Genomic DNA, 20306 nt, shown 5'->3' on the forward strand with positions numbered 1-20306 from the left:
AGTGTATATCCCAGTGTACCTGTCCATGCCCCGCTCTCCCCAGTGTACCTGTCCATGCCCCACTCTCCCCAGTGTATATCCCAGTGTACCTGCACATGCCAAAGCCAGAGTTCGGAGCAATCATCAGGACCACAAGCGATTAAATAAGTGTCATCTGGACTCCAGACCAGATAGGAAACGCCGTACGTGTGACCTTCCAACGTCTTCAGTAACTTCAACTGATGTGTTTCCTGGAGGGATTGAGGGCGAGGGATCCAGAGGGACCAAAGGTCGGGAGCAGCATGATACAGGCAGAGAGACGGGAGGTGAGGCAGGGAGGGCGAGACAAAGAAGCGGGAGATAGAGAGAGACAGGCAGACAGACAAAGAGAGAGAGAGAGAGAGAGAGAGACAAAAGTGTCAGAGAATCAGAGACAAAGTGGGGGAGGGGAAGAGAAGAGACACGGGGCGGGGGGGGGGGAGAAGAGAGAGAAAGCGAGAGAGAAGAACAAAAGATGGGAGAGAGACAAAAGGAGAAAACACGAGTGAGACAGAAGAACTGAATGAGAGTTATGGACCAAGCCACATGTTGCTTAGCAACTTTATCAACTCCAGAGAGAGAGAGAGAGAGGCAGGCTTAGGGGAAGTGAGAAAATGGTCAAGTACAACTCCCATAACTCCATCATCACTTCTGCCTGGGTCACTGGGCAGCACAATACTTTAACAACGCATTTACAAGTTTGGGACAGGACAGTCGCTCTCGCAAGGTGGCAGGGGTGGGGCTGCTCTCAACTGGACCTCAGGGTCATGCATTTCAGAGGAACACCCATTGCCACCGGTCAATCAGCAAAGGAGGTCCTAGACGACAAAGTTACTTGCACAATTTTAGAAACGTAGGCGGTTCATAAAGGACAGAAGAAACACAGCTAGAAAACAGAATATGCGAGGGAACCGCCAGGTTACCTACAGAGTAAAGCTTTCTCTACGCTTTTAAACTGGAAGTAAATATCCCTCAACACTGTTTCCATCAAACACTCCCAGGACAGCAACAGCACTAGGTTAGATACAGCGTAAAGCTCCCTCTACACCATCTCCATCAAACAATTCCCAGGACAGGGTTAGATAGAAGAGTAAAGCTGCCCCTACACTGTTCCCATCAAACACTCCCAGGACAGGGACAGCACGGGGTTACATACAAAGTAAAGGTCACAGGCCTGTGACAGTGCAGAAGATATCAGATGTTAAAATGAGTGGTCTGTAGCGGCTCACTGGGGATTCACAGACACCCTGCTGAGAGAAGCAACATGGTGGAGCCATTAGCTCGATGTTGCGAAGTACAGTTGAGACCTAACGAAGCTAATGTGTAAAGGGGATGGGGGTTGAACACAGCCTTTTCAGTTTTCACATTGAGCAGAAAGGAGTCAGGGTGGGGGTCACTCACAGGGTCGACCTGCCAAATGATGACTGCGTTGTCTTTTGATCCCGTCGCCAGCTTGGTGCTGTCGTTGGAGAATTTGCAGAACCACACTTCGTTGCAGTGCTCAGTGAGGATCTGGCGAGTGTAACAGGGAAACTGCCTTCTGTAGAGCCAGAATACAACAACAGACACACGCCATTAAAGACAGATTTCATTCCCACCTCCCGGCCCAGATGTACCCCTGGGGACACTTGTGCTCTGTGCCACACACTCTCTCAAAGCACCTGAAATTTCCATTTGCTGGGGCAAAACTGTCAATGTCCAGCCGCTAATAATCGAGGTGAACAAGGGTCATTATGACAAGCGAGGGGAGAACCAGGGAGAAGTGAGTCAACACTGACCCATGCAGTAGACTGGACAAAATCGTACCCTCACACCCACCTCCAGTGTTCTTTAGTCTGCTGCTAATTCTCACAGCAATCTTTCCAATGGGAACTCCCCTTGTAACCAAATTGCATTGTAACTACACAGGCCTGCTATTGCCCTCTGTTTCAAAACAAAGGGACTTCACACTCTAAAGCCTCAGATTGGCAAAAGGGCCATTCCCCCCCATTCTGAGTGTGATGGCACTCGGAGTGAGCGATTCATCTGTTTGTTAGGCCTGACTGTTCTTCCTTTACAGATAACGATCTAATTCCCTTGTGAAAACCTCAACTGAACCTGTCACCCACCCCTCCAACACTCTCAGGCACCACATTGCAAACCTCAACCATTCTCCGTGTGCGCCATTGCTCCTTTGACTAATTATTTTAAATCTGCAGCCTCTCCATTGTGATTCCCCCACTCTCTACTCTACCAAGTTCCCTCCTTATCTTGGATACCTCGCTCAAATCTTTTCTCTAACGAAACCAGCCCCCAACTTTTCCACCTATCTTCATCACCGGATCATTCTTGAAATTTTTTTTCTGCATCCTCTCCAGAACTTTCACATCCTTCATAAAGGTGCAAGACCCAGAACTGGAAACAATGCTCCAGCTGGGGCTAAATTGCTGTTTTACACAAATTTAACAAAAGCACATTGTCCTTGTGCTCTATGGACCTGTTAATAGAGTTAAGCACATTGTGTGCTTTGTTAAGTGTTCTCAATGTGTTCTGCTGCCTTTAATGAACAGTGCACACATACACCCAGGTCCCTCTGCTTCTGCAACCTCTTTAGAATTGAACCATTTATACTACATTGTCTCTCCACATTCTTTCTACTGTCACCTCAAATTTCTCTCCAAAAGAGCTTCACCTGACTCTTGCCTGCCCATTCCACCAACTTTTCCATGTCATTTCAAGCCTGCTCCACCAGGCAGTGAGGCCTGATAGCGGCCTCAGCTCTACTTTCTTACTGACTCTGGTCACCCTGTTATAGGCAGGATATTCTTAAACTGGAGAGGGCTCAGAAGAACATTTACCAGGATGTTGCCCGGAATGGAGGGTTTGAGTTATAAAGAGAAGCTGGCTAGGCTGGGACTTTCTTACCCTGGAATATAGGAGATTGAAAGGTGACCTTACATAGAGGTAAGGCAAGTGTCGTTTCCCCAGGGTGGGGGACTTCAGGACAAGGGAGCATATCTTTAAGGTAGAGGATAAAGGTTTAAAAAAAAACAGACATGAGAGGTTCTTTTTTAAATACAGAGAGTGTTCAATGTATGGAGTGACATTCCAGGGGAAGTGGGGGATAAGGGTACAGTTACAATGTTTAAAAGACATTTGGATAAGTACATGTACAAGAAATGTTGAGGGATATGGGCCTAGTGCTGGCAGGTGGGACTAGTTCAGTTTGGGATTACGGCCGGCAGAGACTGCTTGGACCAAAGGGCATATTTCCTGTGCTGTACGACTCTATGACTCCCTCTTTTGTCAAGAATCTACCTACCACTGCCTTGAAAGTATTCAACGACGGGCTTCTACTGCCCTCTTCGGGAGGAGAACTCCAAAGGCTCACAGCCATCAAAAGAAAAAAACATTCCATCTTACTTCCATCATTAATGGACGACCCCTTATTTTCAAACTGTATCTCCTGGGTCTAGTCTCCCCCATGAGAAGCAAGCACCCTCTCAGCATCTACCCTTGTCATACCCCCTCAGGATCAGATCACAGTTGGACACGGTTAGGTGCCTCAACACTGCTGCAAGAGAATATACTCCTCAGCCCTGCTGAGTCACATCCTGGGTTAACCCCCTCTCGATAATGCTTTAGAGTGGGAAAAGTAGGCCCCAGTACCGAATCGTAGGGAGCCCCCCAACATACTCTCCTTGAGTGTGAAAAATATCCACTAACTGCTGCTCTGTTTCCAGTCACTCGGCCAATTCGGTGTCCGGGGCTTCGGGAACAGTGCAGCCGGTGTCCTGCGGTAACAGCCGGGGAATCAGTAGATTGGATACTCCCGGAAAGGATTGTCATCCAGGGTGCGATTTTAAACATTAAGGGCAGCCAAAGGCCTGGAGTGGAGCAGGGACAGCCAGTAGCCTGGAGCAAACCAGGGACAGCCGCCAACAGGCCCAGGACAAAGGTGGCTACTGGCTGGGTATTGGGGGAGCCCAGTCAGACTAGGTGGAGAAAGACTTTATTTCTCATTGTCATAATATATACTATGCATATCTGTAATGCAGTGGAACTTTTTTTCTTTATTTTCTGTACCTAAGACTTGTACCTAGGTACATTGTACCTAAGATGGTGCCGCATGTTAGCGGCATTGTACACTTTTCAGTGTACTCCTGTTCTTGACTTGAGTACATGAAACAATAAACCTAATTCTATCTCTCTTCACCTATCTCTCTCAGAATCAGTCTCCGTGGATAACTGGAGAGATTAACACCTTGTCTTTGGAATAAGAATCAGGATCAATAGATCACAGCACTGGAGACGTCTCCCCACAGAGTCTCCCATCAGAGACGTGCTTAGACTTTCAATTAAAACCATCTTCCCTCCCTCATCTGCTTCTCAAGTCAACTGAACCACGTTGCGGTTCCCTCGTGTGGACAGGGTTGGGCTAACACTCCTGAGGGATTGCCTATGTGCCGAGCTTCATTTCTGAGAGGTGGGCAGAATGCTGCCTGTTCCTGTTACCTGCTGCAGGCGTGGTCCATGAGCAGTGAGACGGAGTCCAGGTTGGTATCAGCCTTGGTGTTGTGGTAGAGGCACCGGTCCCTCTGTAACTCCACCGCTTGTCTGAGCAGGGTCTGCAGGCGCCGGGGAGGCAGCATCACCGACGGCGGCAGGTACGCTTCAGGGAGAAAGACAGCATTGTTTTGTCAGATTGCTTATTTGCAGTTCATAACACTCACTCGGTCTCTCTCTCTCTGCCCCTGCTCATAACCTCTATCCCAACCTGTCACCCGCAAAATCCTCCTCTCTCTGGCTGTGACCACCCATCCCCATCATGTTTTACCAGCGACCAAACAGTGATGGATTAAAGGTGACATGATGTAGGAGCGGAGGCAGACCATTCAGCCCATCAAATCTGCTCCTCCATTCAATGAGATTGTGACTGATCTGATCATTCACATTCCTGTCTTTTCCCCATAATCTTTTGCTGATTAGAAATCCATCTATTGCAGCCTCTAATCTACTTAATGACCCAACCTCAACATCCCTCTGTGGTAAAGAATTCCACACATTCACTACCCTCAGAGAAGAAATTCCTCCTCATCTGTCTCAAAAGGGAGACTTCTTTTTTCTGAAATTATGTTTCCTGTCCCTAGACTCCCCCCACAGGGGGAAACGATCTCTTCAGATAGAGTCATAGAGCTGTACAGCATGGAAACAGACTTTTCGGTCCAACTTGTCCATGTTGACCAGATGTCCTACATTAATCTAATCCCATTTGCCAGCATTTGGTCCCTATCCCTTTAAATCCTTCCTATTCATATACCATTCCAGATGCTTTTTAAATGTCGTAATTGTACCAGCCTCCATCAATTCCTCTGGCAGCTCATTCCATACAGGCACCACCCTGTGTGTGGAAAAGTTACCCCTCAGGTCTTTTTAAATCTTTCCCCTCTCACCTTAAACCTATGTCCCTCTAGTTTTAGACTCCTCTACCCCAAGTAAAAGACCTTGGCTATTCACCCTATCCATGCCCCTCACGATTTTATAAAGCTCGAGAAGGTCACCCCTCGGCCTCCGACGCTCCAGGGAAAATAACCCCGGCCTATTCAGCCTCTCCCTGTAGCTCAAACCCTTCAACCCTGGCAGTATCCTTGTAAATCTTTTCTGAACCCTTTCAAGTTTCACAACATCCTTCCTATACCAAGGAGACCAGAATTGAATGCAGTAAATGGCCTAACCAATGTCCTATACAGCGCAACACGACCTCCCAACTCCTATACTCAACGCATTGACCAATAAAGGCAAGTGTACCAAATGTGTTCTTCACTACCCTGTCTACCTGTGACTCCACTTTCAAGGAACTACGAACCTGCACTCCAACGTCCCTTTGTTCGGCAACACTCCCCAGGACCTTACCATTAACTGTATAAGACCTGACCTGATTTGCCTTTCCAAAATGCAGCACCTTACATTTTTCTAAATTAAACTCCATCTGCCACTCCTCGGCCCATCAACCCATCTGATCAAGGTCCTATTGTACTCTGAGGTAACCTTCTTCGCTCTCCACTACACCTCCAATTTTGGTGCCGTCTGTAGACTTATTTACCATACCTCCTATATTCACATCCAAATCATTTAGATAAATGACAAAAGGCAGTGGACCCAGCACTGATCCTTGTGGCACACCACTGGTCACAGGCCTCCAGTCTGAAAAGCAACCCTCGACCACCACCCTCTGTCTCACACCTTTGAGCCAGTTCTGTACCCAAATGGCTAGTTCTCCTTGTATTCCATGTGATCTAACCTTGCTAACCAGTCTACCATGTAGAACCTTGTCAAACAGTGGGAGCGGTGTGTCCTTGTGCACCAGACGCTGAAAGTAAGCATGCAGGTGCAGCAGGCAGTAAAGAAGGTAAATGGATGTTGGCCTTCATTGCAAGAGGCTTTGAATACAGGAGCAGGGATGTATTGTTGCAGTTATACGGGGCCTTGGTGAGACCACACCTGGAATATTGCGTGCAGTTTGGACTCCTTTTCTAAGGAAGGATGCTCTTGCTCTCGAGGGAGTGCAGTGAAGGTTTACCAGGCTGATTCCAAGGATGGCAGGTCTGACATATGAGGAGAAATTGACAACGTTGGGATTGTTTTAGCTAGAGTTCAGACAAATGAGGGGGGATCTCACAGAGACTTATAAAATTCTAACAGGACTGAACAGGGTAGATGCAGGGAGGATGTTCCCAATGGTGGATGTGTCCAGAACCAGGGGTCACAGTACGAGGATTTGGGGTAAACGATTTAGGACAGAGACGAGGAAGACATTTCTTCACCCAAACAGTGGTGAGCCTGTAGAATTCATTACCACAGGAAGCAGTTGATGCCAAATCATTGAATGTATACAAAAGGCGACTAGAGGCAAATGGGATCAAAGGTTATGGGGAGAAAGCAGGATTAGGCTATTGATTGGGACGATCAGCCATGATCATGAAGAATGATGGAGCAGGCTGAAGGGCCGAATGGCCTCCTCCTGCTCCTATCTTCTATTTTTCTATGTACACCTTACTGAAGTCCACATAGATCACGTCCATCACTCTGCCCTCGTCAATCCTCTTCATTCCTTCTTCAAAAAACTCAATCAAGTTAGTGAGACACAATTTCCCCCACACAAAGCCATATTGACTATCCCTGATCAGTCCTTGCCTTTCCAAGTACATGTAAATCCTGTCCCTCAGGATTCCCCCCAACAACATGCCCACCACTGATGTCAGAGTCACTGGTCTATAGTTTCCAGACTTTTCCTTACCACCTTTCTTAAAAGTGGCACCACGTTAGCCAACCTCCAGTCTTCCAGCATCTCACCTGTGGCTACTGATGATACAAATGTCTCGGCAAGGGGCCCAGCAATCTCTTGCCTAGCTTCCCTCAGAATTCTAGGGTACACTTGATCAGGTCCTGGGGATTTATCCACCTTTATACATCTTAAGATGTCCAACACTTTCTCCCCTGTAATCTGGACATTTTTCACAAAGTTGCTATTTATTTCCCCAGGTTCTCAATCTTCCATATCCTTCGCCACAGTAAACACTGATGCAAAATACTGCGGTTCCACACATAGGTGGCCTTTCTGATCTTCAAGGGGCCCTGCTCCCTCCCTAGTTACCCTTTTGTCCTTAATGTATTTGCTGAATCCTTTTGGATTCCCCCTGACCACCTTATTTGCCAAAGCTATCTCATGTACCCTGTTAGCCCTCCTGATTTCCCCCTTAAGTATGCTCCTACTGCCTTTATACTCTTCTAGGGATTCACTCGATCCCTGCTGTCTATACCTGACATATGTTTCCTTCTATTTCTTGACCAAAACCTCAATCTCTCTAGTCATCCAGCATTCCTTACACCTACCAGCCTTGCCCTTTGCACTAACAGGAATATACTGTCTCTGGACTCTCATTATCTCATTTTTGAAGGCTTCCCATTTTCCAGCTGTCCCTTTTTCCACACCCAATCAACTTTTGAAAGTTCTTGCCTAACACTGTCAAAATTGGCCTTCCTCCAATTTAAAACTTTAAACTTTAAATCCCATCTATCCTTTTCCATCACTATTTTAAGACTAATAGAATTATGGTCACTGGCCCCAAAGTGCTCCCCCACTGATACCCCAGACTCCTACCCTGCCTTATTTCCCAAGAGTAGGTCAAGTTTTCCTCCTCCTCTAGTAGGTACATTCACATACTCAATCAGAAAACTTTCTTGTACACACTTAAATTTCTTTCCATCCAAGCTTTTAACACAATGGCAGTCCCAGTCTATGTTTAGAAACTTAAAATCTCCCACTATTACAACCCTATTATTCTCACAGATATCCGATATCTCGTTACAAATTTGCTTCTCAATTTTCCACTGACTATTGGGAGGTCTATAGTACAATCCCAATAAGGGGATGATCACCTTATTTCTCAATTCCACCTAAATAACTTCAATGGATGTATTCCCACGAATAGTCTCCCTAAGTACAGCCGTAATGTTATCCCTAACCAAAAACACCACTCCCCCTCCATTCTTGCCCCCTTTTCTATCCCTCCTACAGCATTTATACCCTGGAAAATTTAGCTGCCAGTTCTGTCCATCCCTGAGCCATGTAATTGCTATAACATCCCAGTCCTATGTGCCCAACCATGCCGAGTCCATCTGCTTTACCTGTCAGGCCTCTTGCACTGAAGTAAATGCAGTTTAATTCATCAGTCCTACCTCGTTCTCTGCATTGTTCCTGCCTGCCCTGATTGTTTGACTTGCTCCTTCTCCCAACTGCACCAGTCCTAGATTGATGATCTCCTTCCTCACTATCTGCCTGGATCCCACCACACCCCCACTCCCTTTTTATTTAAAACTTGCTTAAATCCTCCTGAGCAGCTCTGGTAAATCTCCCCACCAGTATATTATTCCCCTTCCAATTCAGGTGCAATCCATCCTTCTTATACAGGTCATTTCTATCCCCAGGAGAGATTTCAATGATCCAAAAATGTGAATCCTTCCCCTCTGCACCAGCTCCTCAGCCACACATTCATCTGCTCTATCCTCTTATTCCTATTCATCAGCTTACAGCACTGGAAGTAATCCAGATATGACGACCCTCAAGGACCTACTTTTTAAATTTCTGCCTAATTTCCTAGTTTCTCTCGTCAGAACTTTGTCTTTTTCTTTTCCAATGTCATTAGTTCCAATGTGTACAATGTCCTCCTGCTGGTCCCTCTCCCCTTTGAGAAAATTCTGCACTCTGTCCGAGCTATCCCTGATCCTGGCACCAGGGACGTAACACACCATTCTGATATCTGTGTCGGCCGCAGAAATGTCTGTCTGTGCCTCTGACTAGAGAGTCCCCTATCACGTTCGATTGCTTAGAACCTGACGTACCCCTCATTATATTAGAGCCAGTCTCGGTACCAGTAGCCTGGCTGTCAGTGCGACATTCCCGAGAGTCCTTCATCCCCTACATTTTCCAAGTCAGCATACTTGTTTGAGATGGGGATAGATTCCTGCACTACCCGCCTACCTCTCCTACCTTTCCTGGAGATAACCCTTTTACCTGACTGTATCTGAGGTTTTTCTACCTTCCTGAAACTGCCATCCATCATACCCCGACTCCTGAAAACTCCTCATTGCCACTCGAACCGATGCATATGATCTGATGGAATTTGCAACCGAGCATACTTTCTGCAGATAATCATCACAGACACTGACATTCTCCCTAATCTCCCACATCTGACAGGAAGAGCAATTCACTCTGCCAACAAGCCATCTTTGCACCCTAACAATCTACAGACCCAGGAAATAGCACAGTCTTACTGCTCTAAAAAACACTGCTCTAGGATAACTTAGTACCTATGTTTTACTTCTTAATGTTTAACCAAGAGACAGATCTCAACAAAACATATAATCAAAAAAAAAACTCCACTCTACTCACTACTGTACAGATTTACAAAAAAAATGTAAGGTTACACTTTGAAAAAGCCACTTCGCTGCTCCCCTGCTGTGAGGTCCCCACACAGGCTTCCCCAAAGGTCAGCTGTGAATTTCACTGTTTATTTATTTTTCTTAGAATGAACTCCTATGTCCTGAGATACTTGAAACTAACAGCAGAGGCAGTCAGCTGCGCAGGTTCACTGATCCTTCTGTTAACACCTGCACCACTCTCTCTCTTTTCCTCCTCTTTTTAAGTGCTGTTGTTTTGATCTTTTTTTTTCCGAAGTTCTAAAACAATGCAATAGCTTATAAAACAGTAATTGCTGCTCCAAAAATTCCAGAAATCAGCTCCAACACTGAAAATACCACGCAAAAAAAGGAGCAGCTCTTACAGACACAATTTATCTACCCTGTCAAGTTCCGTGAGAATCTTGTATGTTTCAATAAGGTTGCCTCTCATTCTTCTAAACTCTAACAACTATAGGCCCAACCTATTTAACATCTCATTAGACAGTCCCTCCATACCTGATATCACTAGTGTACAAAATTCCAATACAAGTACAACTTTCCTTAGATAAAGGGACCAAAACTGTCCACAGTACTCCTGTCCAGCGCCTTGTAGTTTTAGTAAAATCTCCCTAATTTTATACTCCATTTCCCTTGGAAATAAAGGCCAACATTAAATTTACTTCCCTATTAGCCGGTGAACTTGGATGCTAACTTCTTGTGATTTACTCATGAGGACCCCCCAATCCCTTACCAGACAACAGAACACACACCCAGGACAGACACAGCACAGGGTTAGATATAGAATAAAGCTTCCTCTACGTTGTCACCATCAATCAATCCTTTTGTGCTGCAGCTTCCTGTAGTGTTGCTCCATAAAGCACAGTTCTGCAGTGGACAAATCATTTTCCACTCCACCATCCTCGGCTGACCATCCAAAGGGTGCACAACAAAACCCAAATGAAAATTGCTGGGGGAAAGACCCGAAGAAGAGTCGCTGGATCTGAAATGTTAACTTTGCTTTCTTTCCAGAGATGCTGCCAGACATGCTGAGATTTTCCAGCGGTTTCTGTTTTTGATTTCTAACATCCGTGGTTCTGTTTATTTTTGTTTGGTGCACAATGACCGTTTTATTGGAGTGAGTGGGCGGGGGTGGGGACAGACAGAGAGAGGCACAGACAGCCAGACAGACAGAGGCAGAGAGAGAGGCAAGGACACAGACAGAGACACAGACAGAGAGAGAGAGAGAGAGACAGACACAGACAGACAGAGAGAGAGACACACACAGACAGACAGAGAGACACATTTGCATGGTAAGGACAGGAGCACTAGAAAGGGAGGGAAGAGTTGTGAGGGAAGGGGGACCAAAGAGAGGGAGGATTAGGATTAGACATGGGGGTGATGCCTGCCATGCTGCTTCGCTGGGTGGAGGCCAAGAAACCTGGAAACTTCACTAGCAGGAGACAGAGCCTTCCGGGCAAGAACACAAACCAAAGACATTGTGCAATGCGCACATTCATTTGACTGCCTGCCAGAAAACAGAACACACACCTAGCAGCACACCGACAGATGTAAAATGAAGCTCCCTCTAATCTGTTAAAATTAAAAGCAAAGCTCTCTGCACTTTTAAACCAAAAGTAAAACTCTCTCTACAGTGCCCCTTCAAACACTCCCAGGATGGGACAGCACAAATCACATGCAAGTAAAGCTTTTGCTACACTGTCTCCATAAAACGTCCCCAGAACAAGGGACCGCAGGGGGTTAGATATACAGCAAGACTTTCTCTACTCTTTTAAATGAAAAATATTTGAGACTGACACCATCAAATACCCTCGTGACAGATATAGCACTGGATTAGACATACAGTAAAGCTCTATCTACTCTATTAGACTGAAAGTAAATGTCCCTTGACACTGTTTCCATCAAACAGCCCCAGTACGTGGTTAGATACAGAGTAAAGATCCCTCTACAGTGTCCCTACCAAACTCCCAGGACAGGGACAACACAGGGTTAGATACAGTGTATAGTACCATTTACACTTTGAAAGTAAACGTCCCTCTACTCTTCTGAACTGAAGGTAAAACTCCTTCAACTTTGTCCCCAAGCACTCCCAGGACAGGTACAGCACAAAAGTAAATCTGTGCCTCAGTCTTGACTTGCAAATGTCATCACACTTAGCAACAAATACATTACTGCATTCCCACGCCAGTCTGAGTGTGACTAACACTCGGTGTGTCTTTCAGCTCCTTTCTGTGGCCACTGAGCACTGGGAGAGCAGGCAGGAGGAGCAGGGATGACGATTCAGTAAAGCAACCTTGCAGGACTCACTGTGAAGTTTATCGAGGAGCTTGGTACGCGACAAGCTGCCCTTTCCCTCCCATTCCGCCTTCGCTCGAAGATCTTCTGCATCACTACACATCAGGTATCTGATCAGGAAGACAAAAAAAATACGGGGAGATTATTTGAAGTGGCTCACAAATATATAAAAGTCCCTTGCACAAACCTCACTTCCGGCTTAGTGTGCTTACCTGATAATCTTCTATCGCAAGTTGCATTTCCATTCAATTTTACTATGTAAACCGTCACGGTGGACTGGCAGGCGATGGCCTCTAGGTGGGGTTGAAATTCTGAAACCTCTCTCCCACACCTGTAACCACCTTGTGTATGGCCTATCTTCATGAATTTACCATGGATGATGCCACAGGGAGTTTTATGGGGCTCAAAGGGTCAAACATTTAAGAGGAAGGTGTCCGTCAGTTTATTTGTGCACTTCCATCTACAAACTCTTTGACCTTGGGGTACCCCGAGGATGCTCCAGAAGCATCCAGAGATCTGCTAGACGTCCCATGCCCGGCCACAACAGAAGAGTCAAGAAAGACTTGCATTTCTTACAGCAAAGTTTTCACTTCCAGGATGACCCAAAATGTTTTCTCCAGGGCTAATGAAGTACTGCTGCTAGGTAACCTCCAAAAGCAGGCCGAGTAGCACTCCCTTAGTACTACTCTGAGGGTGTCAGCCTGCATCAACGGTTCAAGTTTTTGATGCTTTCAATCGACATGCTTCATCGCCTGACTTGTCCATCTCACTTCCTAACCCCAACCCTCATATGCCTTTATTTTCTCCGGACTGAATAGTCCCGCTTTGTCTCCCACATTCTATTCCCGTATAGACTCAATGTAATTTGAAACTCCACTGTCCGTAGTCTGAGCTGGTATCAAGTCCTTGTTTTCACGGTCTCTCCCTCTCCTGGTTCTCACGCCTTGCAATTCCCTCCCAAGATCTCTCCTCCTGGAGTCATACAGCACAGTAACACACCCTTCAGTTCAACTCATCTGCGGTGACCAGGCAGCCCAATCTGACCTAGTCTCTTTTGGCAGCATTTGCCCCATATCTCTCTTAAACCCTTCCTATTCATGTACCATCCAGATACCTTTCAAATGTTGTAACTGTACCAGCCTTCACCACTTCCTCTGGCAGCTCATTCCATACACGCAGCACCCTCTGCGTCAAAAAGTTAGGTCCGTTTTAGATCTTTTCTCCAATCTCACCTTAAACCCTATGTCCTCTAGTTTTGGATTCCTCCATCCTAGGAAAAAGATGCTGGCTATTCACCCTATCAATGCCCCTCATGATTTTATAAAGCTCTATAACTCTCAGCTTCCGACGCTCCAGGAAAAATAGCCCCAGCCTATTCAGCCTTTCCCTGTAGCTCAATCCTTCCAATCCTGGCAACATCCTTGTACATCTATTCTGCACCCTTGAGTTTCACAACATCCTTCCTAAAGCAGGGAGACCAGAATCGAATGCAGTATTCCAAACGTGGCTTCACCAATGTCCTGTAGAGCCACAACATAGCGTCCCAACTCCTATACTCAATGCACTGACCAATGAAGCTCTGGCTTTCTTCCTGTAAACTGACCTCTTTGACTGAGCTCTTGGCTGCTTGTCTGAATTTTTCCTTATGTAGCCATACAAGCGCATGTTGCTGTAGGGGTCTCCTTTCCTTCTTTTCCTGACGTCCAGCAAAAGGAACAGAGTTTAGGGCAAGATTTTCAAGTAACATTTCAGCTGTGGTTGTTGACTTTCGCTTGAGTAGGAATACAAGAAGAGGAGCTACTTCAGCCCTTCCAATCTATTTTGCTACTCAGTTAGATCATGGCTGCTGGGTACCTTAACCCCGTGCATTCTGCTTGGCTCCCTTAATAACTAAGGCACTATACACCAAGGCCTTACTTGAACTACAGCAGGGGCTGGCAGCAGCTGCAGGTGTTCTCGGGACTGGGGACATCACCACCGTTTATTGCATATTCCTTTGAAGGAGGCAGTGGGGAGCTTCCTTCCTAAACCACTGCAGTCCACGTGCTATAGTTTTTTAAAAAATTTTGTTGCTGGCTGGGCCCAGTACTTATTGCCCGTCCCTAGTTGCCCCCTTGAGAAAGTGGGGGTGAGCTGCCTTCTTGAACTGCTGTAGTTCTCCTGCTATGGGTAGACCCACGATGCCCTTAGGGAGGGAATTCCAGGATTCTGACCCAGTGACACTGAAGGAACGGCCGATATATTTCCAAGTCAGGATGGGGAGTGGTTCGGAGGGTTTCTTGCAGGGGGTGGTGTTCCTATGTATCTGCTGCCCTTGTCCTTCTAGATGGAAGTGGTCGTGGGTTTGGAAGGTGCTGTCTGAGGATCTTTGGTGAATTTCTGCAGTGCATCTTGTAGATAGTACACACTGCTGCTACTGAGCGTCGATGGTGGAGGGAGTGAATGCTTGTGGATGTGATGCCAATAAAGCAGGCTGCTTTGTCCTGGATGGTATCGAGCTTCTTGAGTGTTATTGGGACTGCACTCATCCAGGCAAGTGGGGAGTATTCCATCACACTCCTGACTTGTGCCTTGTAGATGGTGGGACAGGCTTTGGGAAGTCAGGTGGTGAGTTCCTCACTGCAGTATTCCCAGCTTCTGGCCTGCTCTTGTAGCCACTGTGTTTAATGTGGTGAGTCCAATTGAGTTTCTGGTCAACAATAACCCCCAGGATGTTGGTAGTGGGGGATTCAGTGATGGTAACACTGTTGAATGCCAAGGAGCGGTGGTCAGATTGTCTCTTATTCCTGACAGTCATAGCCTGGCATTTGTGTGTCACGAATGTTACATGCTATTTGTCATCCCAACCCTGGATATTATCCAGATCTTACTGCATTTGAACATGGGCTACTTCAGTATCTGAGGAGTCGCAAATGGTACTGAACATTGCACAATCATCAGCTAACATCCCCCCTTCTGACCTTATGATGGAGGGAAGTCATTGATGAAGCAGCTGAAGATGGTTGGGCCAAGGACACGACCCTGAGGAACTCCTGCAGAGATGTCCTGGAGCTGAGAAAACTGACCTCCAACAACCACAACCATCCTCCATAGCACTGTTGATGACACCTTCCATCACTTTACTGATGATTGAGTAGATTGATGGGGCGATAATTGGCCAGATTGGATTTGTTCTGCTTTTATGTACAGGACACACTTGGGTAATTTTCCACATTGTCAGGTAGATGCCAGTCCTGTAACTGTACCGGAACAGCTTGGCTAGGGGAGCGGTAAGCTCTGGAGCACAAGTCTTCAGCACTATTGCCGGAATGTTGTCAGGGCCGGTAGCCTTTGCAGTATCCCGTATCTCTAACCATTTCTTGATATCACGTGGAGTGAACTGAATTGGGTAAAGACTGGTATCTGTAATGTTGGGGATCACCGGAGGAAGCCGAGATGGATCATCCATTCGGCGCTTCTGGCTGAAGATTGCTGCGAATGCTTCAGCCTTATCTTTTGCAATGATGTGCTGGGCTCTTCCATCATTGAGGATGGGGATATTTGTGGAGCCTCCTCCTCCAGTGAGTTGTTTAATTGTCCACCACCATTCACAACTGGATGTGGCAGGACTGCAGAGCTTAGATCTGATCCTTTGGTTGTGGAATCACATAGCTCTGTCTATCACTTGCTGCTTTCGGTGTTTGGTGTGCAAGTAGTCCTGTTTGGTGGCTTCACCAGGTTGACACCTCATCTTCAGGTATGCCTGGTGCTGTTCCTGGCATGCCCTCCTGCATTCTCCATTGAACCAGGGTTGATCCCCTGGGTTGATGGTAATGGTTGAGTGGGGGATATGCCGGGCCATGAGGTTACAGATTGTGCTGGAGTACAATCCTGCTGCTGTTGATGGCACACAGCGCCTCATGGATGCCCTTGTAAGTTGCTAGATTGTGTGAAGTCTGTCCCATTTAGCACGGTGATAGTGCCACACAACATGATGGAGGTTATTCTCAATGTGAAGGTGGGACTTTGTCTCCACAAGGACTGTGCGATGGTCACTCTTACCGATACTGTCATGGACAGATGTACCTGCAGCTGGCAGATTGGTGATGGTGAGGTCAAGTACGTTTTTCCCTCTTGTTGATTCCCTCACCTCTGGACCAGACCCAGTCTAGCAGCTATGTCCTTTAGGACCCGGCCAGCTTGATCCGTAAATCTGCTGCCGAGCCACTCTTGGTGGTGGACATTGAAATCCCCCAACCAGAGTACATTCTATGCCCTTACCATCCTCAGTGCTTCCTCCAAGTGTTGTTCAACATTGAGGAGTATCGATTCATCAGCTGAGGGAGGACGGTACACGGTAATCAGCAGGAGGTTTCCCGCTTAGCTTTATACCACTGTGCTGCCACCTCTGCCAGGTCTGTCCTGCCGGTGGGACAGGACACATCCAGGGATGGTGATGTATGGGACATTGTCTATATGGTATGATCCTGAGAGTATGACAACATCAGGCTTTTTTGACTAGTCTACGAGACAGCTCTCCCAATTTTGGCACTAGCCCTCAGATGTTCGTATGGAGGATCCTACAGGGTCAGCAGGGCTGTTTTTCTGACGTTGTCTTTTCTGGTGCCTAGTTCAATGCCAGGGGATGCATTCAGATTCATTTCTTTGAGATTTTGTAGCAATTGATACAATTGAATGGCTTGCTGGGCCATTTCAGAGGGCAACTGATCCACAAATGCTGACCCACAGTGCCCTTTAGGGAGGGAAGTTCAGGATTTTAAACCAGCAATACTGAGGGAACGGCGATACATTTCCAAATCAGGATGGTGAGCAGCTCGGAGTGGAACTGCAGGGGGTCATGTTCCCATGTATCTGCTGCCCTTGTCTGTTTGGATTGAAGGTTTGGACGGTGTTGTCAGAGGAGTCTTGGTATATTTCTGCAGTGCGTCTTGTATTGCTACTGAATTTCAGTGGCGGAGGGACTGTACATTGAAGGGGTGGATGTAATGTCAGTCTAGGAGGGCATCCTGTTTTGTGCACGCTGGGATGCAAGTTTTTGTTTTCTATTTCCTCAAATGTGCTGGAATTGTATATTTGAGAGGTTTCATGGCTCCCTAAGGGATAGTGAATTATTGAAGGAGGTAGAGCCAGGCAAACAGTTAACACCCTGCTCTTTATGTTCACTATGTGAAGTTGGAAAGTTCCATATATTGTTCAAGGAAGTAGTGACTGGTTAACAAAGGGAAATAATGAGTTACGTGAATTATACTAACACAAGATTTGGTTAAGACATGCTTAAGGTTTGCAAGGACAGCTGATGTCCCGCATGTGATATCTTTTGTCCACAGTTTTTTGAGATTTATATAAATGATCTGCAGATGGATATAGGAGATATGGTTAGTAAATCTGCAGATGACACCAAAATTGGTGAAGTGGACAGTGAAGGAGGTTACCTCAATGGGACTTTGATCAGATGAACCGAGGAGTGGCAGATGGAGTTTAATTTAGATAAATGTGAGATGTTGCATTTTGTTAAGGCAAATCAGGGCAGGACTTGTACACTTAATGGTAAGGTCCTGGGGAGGGCTGCTGAACAAAGAGACCTTGAGGTGCAGATTCATAATTTCCTTGAAAGTGGAGTCCCAAGTAGACAGGATGGTGATTATTGGCCAGTACATGGAGTACAAAAGTTGGGAGGTCATGTTGTGGCCATACAGGACATTGATTGGGCCACATTTGGGACACTGCATTCTGTTCTGGTCTCCCTGCTATACGAAACTTGAAAGGGTTCAAAAAAAGATTTACAAGGATGTTGTGTGCCAGGACTGGAGGGTTTGAGCTACAGGGACAGGCTGAACAGGCTGGGGTTATTTTCCCTGGAACATCAGAGGCTGAGGGGTGACCTTGTAGAAGTTTATAACATCACGAGGAGCATGGATAGGGCAAATTGCCAAGGTCTTTTTCCCAGGGGAGTCCAAAACTAGAGGGCATAGGTTTAAGGTGAGAGGGGGAAAGATTTAAAAGGGACCCAAGGGGCAACTTTTCCACATGGACGGTGGCGGGTGTGTATAGAATGAGCTGCCAGAGAAAGTGGTGAAAGCTGGTACAATTACAACATTTAAAAGGCATCTGGATGGGTACATGAATAGAAAGGGTTTAGAGGGATAGAAGCTAAATTAATTTAGGATATCTGGTGGGCATGGACGAGTTGGACTGAAGGGTCTGTTTCTGTGCTGTACAGCTCTATGACACTTTATCTGTGCTGAGCCACAGTCTCACATGTGAATGGGGAGTAGACGATAATTTGCTTTCAAAGATGTGAGAAGTAGAGATAAACAGAAGAGGGCCTGTCCTTTTAATGTGCAAGGCTGGGGCAGCAATTTGCACAAACTGGGGCCCTCCTGGACAGAACTGTTGTCATAACTCTCAACCAACAAGTTCTGGGTGTTCACACCTCCCTCTCTCTCACAATTTGTGATATTCACCCATCCACACACAATTCAACCCTCCTCTCCAAGTTGACACAGTGATGGGGCAGGGGGCTGAGCCCGTGATTCCTCCCCCCAACCCCCTCCCCATCCCTACACACACACACACACACACCACAGAATGGGACAGGGATCTGTGCCCGTGATGTGCTCTCTTACACTCTCAAACAAAGGAAGACGGAGGTCCAAACACAACCCTATCAGTCCACTCTCAGTTAGCAGTACAGCAATGGAAGACTTCATTCAGCTCCTGAACTCATTACAGCCTTGGTAAAAATATGGACAAAGAAGCTGAATTCCAAGCTGAGGTGAGTGCGACTCTCCTTGAAGTCAAGGCTGCATTTGATCAAGTGTGGCATCAAAGAGCCTGAGCAAAACTGAAATCAATAGGAATTGGTGGTGGGGGAGGGGAAAAACTCTCCACTGGTTAGGGTCATACCTAGCCACTCTACGTGGCTATGATTGCTGCAGATCAGTCATCTCAGTCACAGGATACTGATGCAGGAGCTCCTCAGGGGACTGTCCTTATCCAACCATCTTCAGCTGCTTCAGCAATGGCCTTCCCTCCATCATAAGGTCAGAAGTGGCGATGTTTGCCAAAGCTTGCACACTGTTCAACAGCATTTGATATTCAGATACTGAAGCAATCCATGTTCAAACGCAGCAAGACCTGGTTAACTTTCAGGCTTGGGCTGGTAATGCTAAGTAACATTCTCACCTCAAATGCCAGGCAATGACCACCTCCAATAAGAGAGAATCTAAACATCAGCCCTTAATAGTCATTACCATCACTGAATTGTGCACTTTCAACATCCTCAGGGTTACCATAAACCAGAAATTGAACTGCATCAGCCATATAAGTACAGTGGCGACAAGAGCAGGTCTGAGGCTAGGAATCCTGCAGCAAAGAACTCACCACCTGACTCCCCAAAGTCTGTCCACCACTGACAAGGCACAAGTCAGGAGTGTGATGGGATACTCCCCACTTGCCAGGATGAGTGCAGTGTTCAATGACGTTCAAGCAGCTTGACACTATCCAGGCTTGTCTGTCTATGGATGTGTACCATTCAGTAACAGTGTGTGCTACTTACAAGATACACTGCAGCAACACACCAAGGCTTCGTAGCACCTTCTAAACCCATAGACCCTACCATCTTGAAGGACAAGGGCAGCAGATATATGGGAACAGCACACCCTTCCCAGTCAGTCACCATCCCAATTTGGAAATTGACACTGATCTATGGGTCAAAATCCTGGAGCCCTCCCACCCTCAACAGGACTGTAGGTGTCCCTACAGCACATGCACTGCAGCAGTTCACAAAAGCCTCTCAAAGGGCAATTCAGAATGGGCAACAAAACTAATGACAACATCCTGTGAAGGAACAGCAAGGTTGAAGACTGAATTGCATAAGGCTCAGTCATCAGCTTTTTATGAAGCAGCTAACAAGTGTAGTTTCACAGCTGTCAAACTGAGAAATTGCACTAGGGCATTGGAGATCAGGTTTCACTGAGGTAACAAACACTGACATGGAGATCTAATATCCAACTTTATGTGCAGCTGCAGAGTTA

At 46.5% G+C, this 20306-nt stretch overlaps 1 protein-coding gene across 1 annotated transcript in view; it reads right to left on the reverse strand.

Moving 5' to 3' along the window:
* The window catches only part of LOC109918894 (WD repeat-containing protein 26-like), a 36686-nt gene that overhangs the window by 7637 nt on the left and 8743 nt on the right, over positions 1–20306 (reverse strand). Inside the window, exons 4-7 of the mRNA XM_048619614.1 lie at positions 12283–12380; positions 4513–4669; positions 1420–1558; positions 90–230 (exon numbers count right to left, since the gene is read on the reverse strand). Of these exons, the coding sequence (XP_048475571.1) occupies positions 90–230; positions 1420–1558; positions 4513–4669; positions 12283–12380 (535 nt within the window). The remainder of the gene's footprint in view (positions 1–89; positions 231–1419; positions 1559–4512; positions 4670–12282; positions 12381–20306) is intronic.

This window comes from Rhincodon typus, chromosome 43 (genome assembly GCF_021869965.1).
Source record: "Rhincodon typus isolate 14 chromosome 43, sRhiTyp1.1, whole genome shotgun sequence".
Lineage (NCBI taxonomy): Eukaryota > Metazoa > Chordata > Chondrichthyes > Orectolobiformes > Rhincodontidae > Rhincodon > Rhincodon typus.